General features: G+C 40.9%; 1 protein-coding gene across 1 annotated transcript in view; it reads left to right on the top strand.

Moving 5' to 3' along the window:
• Positions 1-11,828, top strand: part of Crybg3 (crystallin beta-gamma domain containing 3) — a 112,010-nt gene extending 100,182 nt beyond the window's left edge. The window contains exons 18-22 of the mRNA XM_052740942.1: positions 5-144; positions 3,620-3,743; positions 8,735-8,893; positions 9,649-9,808; positions 10,377-11,828. Of these exons, the coding sequence (XP_052596902.1) occupies positions 5-144; positions 3,620-3,743; positions 8,735-8,893; positions 9,649-9,808; positions 10,377-10,465 (672 nt within the window). The 3' untranslated portion in view covers positions 10,466-11,828. The remainder of the gene's footprint in view (positions 1-4; positions 145-3,619; positions 3,744-8,734; positions 8,894-9,648; positions 9,809-10,376) is intronic.
• Positions 11,829-11,871: the final 43 nt, after the last annotated feature.

Here is an 11,871-nt window from a genome sequence, read left to right as displayed (position 1 = left end):
TTAGGTTTTTGAAGAACCTTCTGTCAGCCTTTTTGCCCTGGAACACTGTGAGGGAAGAGAGTTACATCTTGAAGATGCTGTGAATTCTGTTCTGAACAAGGACCTACACTTCTACACCCAGTCTGTGTGGATAAAGAGTGGACTGTGAGTACGGGAGAGGGCTCAGCTCAGTCTGGGTTAGTCACTGACTTAGGAGAGCGCTGATCGGGTGCCGTTTCCCCACCACTGCTGCCTTAGCCTGCTGGTGCTCCGTTCCTGTTGCTCTTGATAGAGTAGGAGCTTCTGTCTGAAAAGGAGAAGGTGGAGCCATGCCCAATATATGATGTTATGCAGTGATCTGGGACAAAGAACCCTTTGGGGAGGAGGGCTAGTACCCCAGAGACATTGATCATAAAGCAATACCACCAGGTAGCTTTCCTTACTTGAACTTCACTTCCCTTTCAGGGGAAATTTCATGAAATCATCGATTTTGACTGTGAATAGCACTGCCTGTGTAAGGCAAGTGACTATTTAAAAGACTAAGATGGTTTGATTTTACTCTGACCTGACAGCTTGTTCATCTGAAAGCACTCCCTACTGGCATGTTCATTTTCATATGGACCACACTGGTTGATGCATGCTACCTTCCAACGTTTCTGTTCATTTCTGTTACTAGTCATAGAGTGGAGCTGGGTTGTAGCTAGAGTTTTCCTGTCTGGCCCACAGTCAGGACAAATCTCTGACACCCGCCAGTCCCACAGCCATTCAGACCCGACCAAATAAACACAGAGACTTATATTGGTTACAAACTGTATGGCCGTGGCAGGCTTCTTGCTAACTGTTCTTACAGCTTAAATTAATCCATTTCTATTAATCTATACCTTGCCACGTGGCTTGTGGCTTACCAGTACTTTATATCTTCCTTGTCCTGATGGCGGCTGGCAGTGTCTCCCTCACCCAGCTTCCTGTTTTCTCCATTCTCCTCTCTGTTAGTCCCGCCTATACTTCCTGCCTGGCCACTGACCAATCAGTGATTTATTCATTGACCAATCAGCAACACATTTGACATATAGACCATCCCACAGCACTGGGTTGCACAGGCCTTATGTGTTCACACTTTGGGAAGCAGTCTTTAAAAAGCATTCTTATTAATGTACAAATTAGGCAATACTTGAGCATCTGTGTTTAAAAGAGGTGGTTGAGAGGCCTGTAGCTGAAGCTTTCTTTCCTGGGAAATCTCCTGTACATCTCTGAGAGTATGGCACAGGAGCCAGCTCCTGCTCTTATACTGCTAGATTTTCAACCAAAACTCAACTATGAAAACATGCATAGGTGTTGATAGTTAGTATAAAAATGGCTTTTTATTGCTTATGGCTTTTAAATTGTGTGGTAATTAGCTGTTTAAATATATGGGGTGATCAATAAAGTCAAGATGATAAATAGAAAATTAAGTCAACTATTACAAAATGGCTTTTACATAATACACACGTACAACAATTTAAGTTTTCCTCTGAAAAGTATTTCTCATGGTTTGGCCTTTATTAAAATTAATTGGTTTGCTGTCTTAGCATACGACTCCAGAATATTACTTTCTAGTGAACTAGTAGCACTTGAGTTGCATTTCAAAACCCTCTGTTAAGATTTTCATGTTTTTTTTTTTTACATATCTAAGTTAAACTGATATTTGATACACTGCCAGAGTTCTCACCTTCCTATTTTTATTCCTTTCTAGAAAATGTGTGTTTTTTTCATCTTGACAACTATATTCTTGGTAGCTTTTTATCTACCTACTATTTACAAGTCTCCCCAGTAGAATTGCTGGGCAGATTCAGGGACAGTGGATCTGTTTAAAGCCCTTCCTGGGTGGGCTACAGTGGGTTTCCAGGATACCATTCATGCTGAACCACCTAGTCCATGACAAACTGTGCACTGTTGCATCTTGGACCTTTTCCATGTGTGGGATTCATCTGTTAAACACTGGAGAGGTGGCTCAGCATCTCTGCGCATCGTGACCTGCCTTTGCACATGGTTGACTGGATTTGTGCAGGCAGCTGTAACAGGTCAAGGGAGGTTGTCTATCCCACTGCCTCAATATGCCCATAATTTGGCTAAGCCTGATCTGAGTTGTGGGAAAAAGAGACTTTTCCTCACAGCAGTCAGTTTTGAGTCAGGAGTCTACTCAAGCTTTTTAGATTGAATAAATCAGGCTTTCCTCAGTTCCTCCCTCCTGCCTACAACTTTATGTAGGAATTGGTGTCTTTTCCTGCACTAGCCAATGCCCCTCTGTGAGATAAACAAATTTTCTTCTGTAAAACTGAAAGACATCACTGCTATAGCAGCAGTGGCTTCCTGCCACTATAAAATGACGGCAGCCCTTAAACTCAGAAAAGGTTTGTTTGGTTCTGAAGGTTCTAGTCTGAGATCAGAATGCTTCATGCCTTTGGATAGCATACCAGGATAGGAATGTGAGTTGGAGAAGAACCAACACCATGAGCCAAGAAGCAAAAGGAAGGGACCAGGGTAACAATGTCCCTTAAAGGACCTCCTACCAAGTGCCACATCCTGAAGGTTCAGCTACATCCCAAGTAGTTGCAGACTATATCCTGCAGACCAGGTGCTTCACATGGGACCTTAGAGGACGCTGGTCCACACCACAAACCTTGAGAGAACCCGTTTTGGGGAACGCTCCCCCCTGATGCACAGGCATACTTTCTTTCCTGCTACTGGTGTGCTCTACCTCATCTCCTGGGTTAGACTGATGGGATTGTTGGATAGCACATACTGCACTTCCAGAGTACCGTCTGAAGCAAGCCTCACCCTCCAGTCTTGAAAGTGTCTCAGAGACCTTGAGTCTCCCTTAAAATTTTGGGTTCTTCTGGCAGTTCTAGTGTTTAGTCACCCAGTTTGGCAACTAGTGAACACAGGGCTGAGAAAACTGTCCTGTCAAGGACCAGAGCGTGCTTTTAGTTGTGGGCCTCCTGTCTCGCACTTAGGAAACTGTCACCCTGGTTTAAAAGCAGCCACAGCCAGCATGGAAAGAAATAGACATGACTGTGCACAAGTAATATCCTGGTTCTCACTCAACGCCCTGAGCACTTTTACACACTTTTACACAAGCAGGGTTGAACACAACAGTGTTGAACACCACAGTGTTAGGGAAGATTTGCAAAGGAGCCATCTTAAGAGTAAATGGGGAAACCTCTCTGAGTAGTTCTTGGTAGCCTTGGGAAGTTGTGGGCAGAGTTGTAAAAGAAGAAATGTCTAGAGAGGTATCAGCTGTCTGGAGAAGCTCCAGCATATGTGACAACCTGAGGAAGAATGTTTCCTCCTGAGTAATAGTGGGAGGCCAAGATATGTGTTTCAGTGTTAAAATGCTTTGAGATTTGCTCTATCAAAGGAATAGAGACTTTCAGAGTTGAGGGAACCTCGTTCATTTTGGAAGTGCAGGAGGTGGACATTTCACACTGACTCCACATGTAGTCGCTATCTTCTAGGCCTCTACCGAGAAATGTGTGATTATATACTTTTGAAATCTACAGACATCAAAGCTGTAAAGCACATGGTGTAACAGTTGTTTTTAATAAGAGGCTACTTTTGTTGTTTGCAATGTCCCATGGTATTCTTTTTTGCTTTCTTGCAGATGGATAGCTTATGAAGGATCCAATTTCTTGGGAAGGCAAATCCTCCTTGTGCCTAATGAGATCCCAAACTGGACAGCATTCAGTGGGTGGAAAACGATTGGTTCCATCCGCCCTATGAAGCAGGTAAGAAGTAGAAAACTAACGTATTAAATAGCTTTTCTGGCAGAACACAGTATCTAAAATACTGACCAGTTGGTCACTTATGTAACCAAGGGGGAGGTTTTATTCTTATGCAGGAATAATTTCTTACACATTTTAGCCAGTTCATAAAATTTTATTTACAGTCAATATTGGGTTTTAGTGTTAAATCCAAAGTTCCATCAGCCATATTTTTTTCACAAAAGTTAAAACTAAATTCTGTAGTAGAAAAATGATCCTTAATTACGAGTTTTACTTTCTTTGCATTTGGATTTTTTCTTTACGTAATCTTCAGGTTGAATCTTGGCAAGTTAATTAAAGTAGTATTTATCACACACCTACTGCTTGTCAGTTTTTATGTTCCAAAGCTTCCACTGCGCTAGGATACAATCTGTGTTCCTTGTGGGACCTGACTCCTCCTTGCCTCCCAAGCCTCATCTCCTCACTCACATGCACCCAAGGACAGAGGGCTTTTCCAACCAACCTGATAACATGGCTGTGCCCTCTATGTAGAATGTTTTCTCATTCTTTGCCAAACTAGTTCTTAACCATTCTTCCAATACAATGTGCCAAGTCCTCCCAAATGCCTTCCCAGTCCCTCCAGTCTAAATTAAAATCCTCAAAGACTTTGATTCTTTTTCTACAAGACATTGTATGTAGCTTATAACTGCACCAGTCCAGATGAATTGGACTTGTTCTTACTGTTAGAAACCACTTCTGAGAGGTTGCAGGGCCTATTTTACTTATTGCTCTATCTCTAATACCTGTCACAATGGCGAATAACTAAGGGCTCAGAACTGTTTGTTCAATAAAGGGATGAATATATAAGTGAACAGATGTTTAGTGTCCTCTAAGAAATGCTAGGTACTAGCCCAACACCATCTGTCCCTTAGCTGCAGTTTTGGATTAAACATGCCCAACTCATTTGATCCCCAGCACCCACATTAAAAACCAAGCATGGGATTAAAGGCGGAGGCAGAGGCAGGCGAATCTTTGTGAGTTTGAGGCCAGCCTGGTCTACAGAGCGAGATCCAGGAAAGGCGCTAAGCTACACAGAGAAACCCTGTCTCGAAAAACCAAAAAAAAAAAAAAAAAAAAAAAAAAAACCAAGCATGATGGTGCACATAGGTAATTCCATCAAGAGGAAGTGGGGGCAGGAGAGTCTCCTAGCCAGCTTCCCTAGAGCAGTGAAGTTCCAGGCAAGTGAAAAACCATCTCAAAAATAGACGACACCTGAAGGACCATACCTAATATTGCCCCCTTTTTGGTCTGAGGATTTGGAGAGGTAAGAAGTCTCTGGTGGTTGCTGCTCTGCTTCTCTGATCTTTCAGGTTATTACCCCAATACTTGACTCCTGGTTTTTATTGATAAGACTAAATAGACCTGGTGATGTCACCAAGTCAAGCCAGGTGTGTAACGGGCAGCAGATGAGCTGTCTGTCTCTGTTCTCTTTAGAACACTGCTTAACTTGATTCTGAGTCTTTTAAGATAGGAATTATCATTAAAAACTCTAGACTGATAAGGCAGTGGTTTGACAAAAGCAACCCAAGAGTTAGAATCAAGATGTGAACCCAGACTCTTCTATGTGTAAGTTCTGAAGCACTTAAAAGATCAGCATTTGCTGAGCTCTACCACGAACTCCAAGCAGTGAGCAGTCTGTCTAGTAGATACAGGTGCTCGGGCTGATTTGCTAACCTCAGTATTAGATAATGAACTAAATTTTCTTGCCATGTCCTTCAATACTCTATGGTTCTGTCACTTCAAATCATAGATGTTTGTAAGCAATGTGATTGTGATTGGTCACTTCATTTCTTAGTGCCTCAGGTTCCTCACTGGTGAAGTTATTGTCATTGCGAATATTCAGTAGCATATGGACATATGCTACTGAATTCGCTTGTATTAAAACTGTGGTAACACACTTTGAAAGCACACTGTTACTAACCATGTTCCTTGAGAGAATCAGAGTTGTTCTATTGAAGGACACCAAAACATTAGTGGTTTCTTGGTACACTAATGGTACAGGATGCTCCTCCCTCCCAGTCTATGGGATATTGGGTAATCCAACTAAACAGCCATAGGGAAAAGTTTGGCTTTTAAAGACCACCTAGTATTAAGAATCCTATGTTCCAAAAAAATGTAGTAGTTAGTGTACTCTTATTTTGGCTTCCCATGCTGGGTTCTGACCAAAGGCCTCATGCATAGTAAGCCTCTATCATTGAATTACATCCTCAATCATCTCATTTTTGAGTGGTTTCTCTCTACTAGACAAGGTGAACCATTTCCATTGTTCAGGGTCCCGTGATAAAGAATGGCTTAAAAGAACCTCTTAATTTTACAAGCAAGCTTTTTCTGCATAATTTTAACTAAAATATATCACTTCCCCTCCTTGCAGCCCTTTCCATTTCTAACTTCTTCCCCCTGGAGTTTGTGGCCTTTTATTTTTTGTACACACACACTTAGCATGTCTTTTGGTATTGTCATCATTTGCTGTATTTTTCTGTGATGGTCTCCATCTGTTGCAAAGAGAAAGCTTCTTTGAGGAGGAATGAGAGCTACACTTCTCTCTGTGTTTAAGTATTTAGAATGCAGTTAGGACTGTGCAGGCTTAGTATAGGAGAGAGTGCAGGTTCTGTTTAAGATCCATGACCTACCTAGGTCTGGCTAGGTTTCCAGTACCAGGCATGGTTTCCTTCTCGCTGAGTGTGCTTTAAGTCCAACTAGAAAGATGTCGTTTATTGCCAAGATATGATTGCCATTGTGGTACCTTTGGGGATAGCTGGCCATGCTGGTTAATGTTGTGATTCACAGGCATCACAGCTGGGTAGGACTCTGACTGCTTCTCTCCCTTGGCAGCTTGCATAGCATCTTCTGGTACTCTGAAAGCTGTCCTCAAGGAAGAAGCTTTCAGGTCAAATCCAGTTTGGATCTTTTGAGTTCTGTGCCCAAAGTATATGGTACCTTCAGCAACAGGACTTACCTTTAACCTTTCAAATTTTTGATATTAATTTCAAAATAATGCTTTAGATTATGTTCCGCATTGTTTAGTTAGGCCACAGCTTTGAAACTCAACAGAAGAATCCAGTTTTGACAACACTAGTTTTTTACTATATGTAACTTTGGTACAGGTATTGTACTGCTATAGTTCATATCCTTGTTGAGGAACCCGGGAATAATTAAAACATGATCCACCTTTGAGGCTGGGAATCCAGAAGTCACTAAGATACTTATAGTGCATCTCAGTGATTCTAAGTGTAATTATAGGGGAGTCAGACTACAAATGGTAATAATGGTACTTAGTACCTTGCTTGGTCTATCTAATTGATTAAAACTGTAATGTTTAGTCCTAAAGTAATTGGAGTTCTGTCATCTGTGAAGGTCATACCTGTTTCTTTACATGTGCAAAGGTAATGAAACTATAAAAGTTCACTGAAGCTTCAAGAATTGTTACTGTGGAAGACAACACTGAGTTGTGGGTACTTTGGTGCATTATTACAGTTATAATTATTGATGCCAAAGTTCTTAGAGTAAAAGCCTGGGAAATAGTAAAAGTGAGGACAGATTTGTTCAATGTACCATGTTCATAACCACCAACACCCAGACCAGCTTGGAGATTTAAATAGAGGGCTAGAGGTGTGTATAACTAAGCAGTCCTTATCAAGGTTTGTGCCCCACCCAGCCCTGCTGAGGGTGGACTCATTGTTTAGGATCAAGGCGTTCTGGTGAGGTGTCAGAACTGTGTGATCTCTGGTTGAAAAACGGTTCCTCAGGGATTCAGCTTTCCTGTTCTCTCAGCCTGAGATTCCTGGGGAAAGGTCAATTCTTTGAGGAAGCCAAAAGCTAAAGGGAGGGCCACACAGGTTTCTAAGATATCTGTCCTACTAGGATGGTTATAGACAGGAGTGTGGAAGCAGTTCACTTTTTAAGACACCTGACAGGTAGACTTCTTGCTCACAGGCTTCTATGGCCTGCCTTTCTCCTTGGTAATTTAAATGCTTAGATTCCTTAGAAATGCTAAAAACAGCATTAATTTACCAAAATGCAACCAGGTTGATGTGTTTTAAGTTTCAAAATGCAATGTTCATTGTTGTCTTGCATAGTAGAAACCATGAAAGTACTCTATCTAGGATGCCAGCTCTCACCGAGAGTGGGCTTTATGTCTAGGACCTGAGGCCTTGGATTCAGGATGCTTCCTGTGGAGCTGCTTCCAGTGCCCTTGTACTGTTTCATACTTACAGGGGGAGACAGTGCCACAGGCCTAATTGTATGGGTCTCTGAGAATCCTGCCAGAGACCTGGCTCCCTATCTGTGTGAACTTTATAAAACTGGAGCCATGGATGTTTTCTCTCAAAGTTTCTGGTTATTCTGACAAAATTAGCAGCACAGAAAACATTTAGCACATGCTTGATGTCTTCAAAAGCTAAGCAAATAATTCACTATTATTCTTAATGGTCTCGGATTTATTGTGTCATGTATTTTTCAGACAAAAGAGTGCCGTCTGACTTTTGAATGCAAAAGTAGTTCTTTCTTTCTAAGATGAAAGATAAAGGGCCTTGCTGTCTGGGTTTTCAAGACCTTGCTTACCGGCTGTTGACCATTTAATCACTGCTCCACTCTGTGCCTGATTACCATGCTTGTTCCTGTACTGTCACTAAGATCCATGTTGACAGTACCTGAGATGTGATGAAACTCAACAAGTCCTTAATTGACCACTGCCCCAGCCTTGCCTTACTGAGTTCTGGTGAATGCAACTATTACCTTTTACCCTCTCAGACGGGCACCTTGCAGAATGTTTAATAGACATTGCACAATTTAGGCTTTGTGCTCAAGGATTTATCAGTAGAAAATATGGGAATGAGTGAAACCGTATTTATTAAAAAGTACCTTCTCACTTCCCTGCTTTGGAAAGATTGCTTTTCCAGTGTGGAAGTTTAAGGTCCCCCCCCCCCCCCCCTTAAATGGCTTTCCTCTTTTTGTAGCCTGCAGTGTACATCAGAATAAGGAACCGAGCCCAGGATGAGTATTTGACAGTCACTGGGAACCTAGCTGATGCACGGACAATGTCCGTGTGCATCGCTCCCTACAGTGGGAAGGACACTCAGATCTGGCACTACTGTCGAGGACTCTTTAAATCCAAGGTAAAAGATCATGCTTTCAGATATTGGCATTTGTGTTTAACTACAATACTGCCAGATCAGCTGGTGTGCTGAAAACAATGGATTCCTAGAAAAAGTTCATTGTATAATTATAAAAATGCTGACATGTATAAGCACTGAAACTGTACTTTCTAGATTAAGGGAAAAAAGTCTTAAGAACCAAGGCTAACACATACCTCAATGATTCCTTCCATTGGAGCCAAATCAGACAATATGCTTTTGTGAAAAGGGTTCCTTATTTGACGACTCAGATAAAATCATTTGTCTCTGTGAGTCCAAGTATGTTAAAATCCTTTCTTTTCAGATATATAGTGGAGTCATAGTAGAAGAAACTGTTATGAAAGATGCTTTAAAAATGACATACAAGCTTTTCCCTCATTGTACTTGATGCTCTGGGAACAGAGCACTAATTCAAAAAAACACTAGTGTTTTTGTTTTATCACCAGTACCTGCTTACCGTATCTGAATATCTTTGCTACAGTGTTTTGTTATTTTAAAATAGAAAACCAAGCATCACATAATACATTTAAGCTAAGAGGGATTTAACATTCCAATTCTACAGACCTTTACCGAAGCAGGGCCTTTTAAAAATGTGTATTTCATTTTTGGTACTTATTGGTACTTCTTTCCCATCAGCCTTAAGACTTTTAAAGATAAATTGAAATTATCACCCTAAGGAAAAGGTACTCTATTTATTTTGGCAAATGCAGTATTTTTATTTCTTAACTGTTGTATAGGCCAGTGATACATGTCTTGATGTGATTGGTGGTCGGGACACACCTGGAGCCAAGGTAGCCTTGTGGACTGAACATGGGCAGTTCAGGCAGAAGTGGAGACTGAACAGAAATGGAACTATCAGCTCATATCTCAGTGATGAACTTGTCCTGGATGTTAAAGGTAGGCCTCTGATAATAAAGTTGTGCTAAGAAGGAACTAATGAACTGAATCACATAGCCAGGGAACAACAAAATCCAACAATGAATTCTAGCTTTCCCAATTTCACTTGCAACTTCATGAACTGGTGGAATTCTAAATTTGAAGCACCAAAATCTACAAAATAAAGGATGCCATCTGTTTCTTTCCCAGAACATCTTTTGTACTGAATTGTGATACTTTAAAGCCCTCAGTTAAAATTTATGGCAGTAGCAATTAATTCTGCAAGTTCAGGGCCATTATTATTTACGGTTGTTGCTTTAGTTTCGTTAGGCACAGCCACTGTTGCTGTAGAAACAAAAACAGTACCTGACACTTGGCTAGTTTACTAGGGAGACTTCTGTATGGCATTGTTGGGCACTGTGCATCTACCGTCATATTTTACAGCTTTTCAGTTTGACAATAAGGTCCAATTTGAGGTGAATAATGGCTATGTTGTTCAAACTTTTCCAGTTCAAACTGCTTTGCAAATAATGAAAAGGTTGTGAGATTGTGCAATTGCTGATCTTTTCTTTTGGGATTTCTATTTTAGGAGGAAACTACTATGACAAGACTCATGTTATTGTCAATCAGCCTCTTGAGGGAGAAGAAACACAGAAATGGGACATTGAAATCTTGTGAGAATCACAAAGACGGTCTCCACCAACTTATTGCCCTGTGTGCATGGGAAGGAAGCTGCAGTGTGTCCACACTGCTCACAGAAAGAACTTTCTCCCAAGCAGTAAAGTTACTGCTCCATGGAAAAGCAAAAAGTATTCTCACCAGTTATGCAGTGTCCTTGTGAAGAAAATGTAATGATTTCTTTTACTGATGGATCCAGTTGTGGTGACCAATTTCCTGAAATCTGTATTTTCTCTCCTAACCACCAAACATGAATCCTATTCTTGATGGCATGTTACTGGACAAAGCTGTTACCTGCATTAGTATTATTAGCATCCTGCTCCGTGCTTGTGAGTGAGGCACAGGGAAACAAACTCCTACAGGTTGTCATACTCCTGTAGGAAGAGGAGTAATTTTTTTAGCACCACCTGAAGACACATTTAATCAGCTTTTGTATTAAGCTGCTGCTATATTGAATAAGCCTTAGGGTTTCTATATAGAAACTTTTATAACTGAAATACCCATAAGTATTTATATTCTTTAATGAACTGACCCCAGGAAGGGGCCTCAGCTTGAGGCAGAAGGCACTAGTACTAATGTATTTTCTGCTGTATGGCCAATCTTTACTAATTCTAAATGTATAAATAACCTTGGAGCACCCTCTTGGCACCCTGGTGTTAACCAAGATGCCTTAAGGTGACAATACTCTTAATAGTGGTGACCTTAAGTATGAGTCACACACACATAAAAGCTGACTAAAGGACTACCTACCAAAGGTTCAGATAAAGCAAAACAGGGCTTCTACTTTGCCACCTTTCTCTACTCAGTGATACTACATCACCTGCACAGGTCAACAGCCTGCCCTTTTCTGAGACAGCCACTGCTTTCAGCCCCAACTTTTACTAGAAAGAAAACAATACTCTATTTTTTCATAAGTTCTCCAATAATATTTTTAAAAATATCAACCTCTATGCACTTTAGACTCAAAGACCTCTGACTTTGAGTATTTTGTATACACTTGGTCTCTCCATGTACATACTGGTCTCTGGCTCTTCTGTCATCTAAGCAGCACCTGGAAGCCCCTCAGATCCAGATGCCTCTCATGGGTGTGGCAGGATTTCATGAAACATGTTTATTTTAATGAGAAAAAGGGGCACATATACTCAAAGATATGTATATTTTCATTGTAAAGAGAAAAAAAACAACTTTATTCCTAAGTTTTAACTGTTAAAAAGTATTTTTGGAGCCAAGGAGGCTCTTTAAAGGAGTTATTTCTTCCAAAGAACCAAGACAAAGCCAGGTTACTGGCATAATTCTCTATGACACATGTCCTGGAGTTGTGCCTTTTCTACAACACTGGATTAAATAAACTTGTCAGAAGTAATTTCCTACTTTCCCTCGTGTCCATGAGTACATGTGGAAACATG

This window comes from Peromyscus californicus, unplaced genomic scaffold, assembly GCF_007827085.1.
Source record: "Peromyscus californicus insignis strain IS unplaced genomic scaffold, ASM782708v3 Scaffold_16__1_contigs__length_79575227, whole genome shotgun sequence".
Taxonomy (NCBI): Eukaryota; Metazoa; Chordata; class Mammalia; order Rodentia; family Cricetidae; genus Peromyscus; species Peromyscus californicus.
This window is presented reverse-complemented; position numbering and strand designations above follow the sequence as displayed.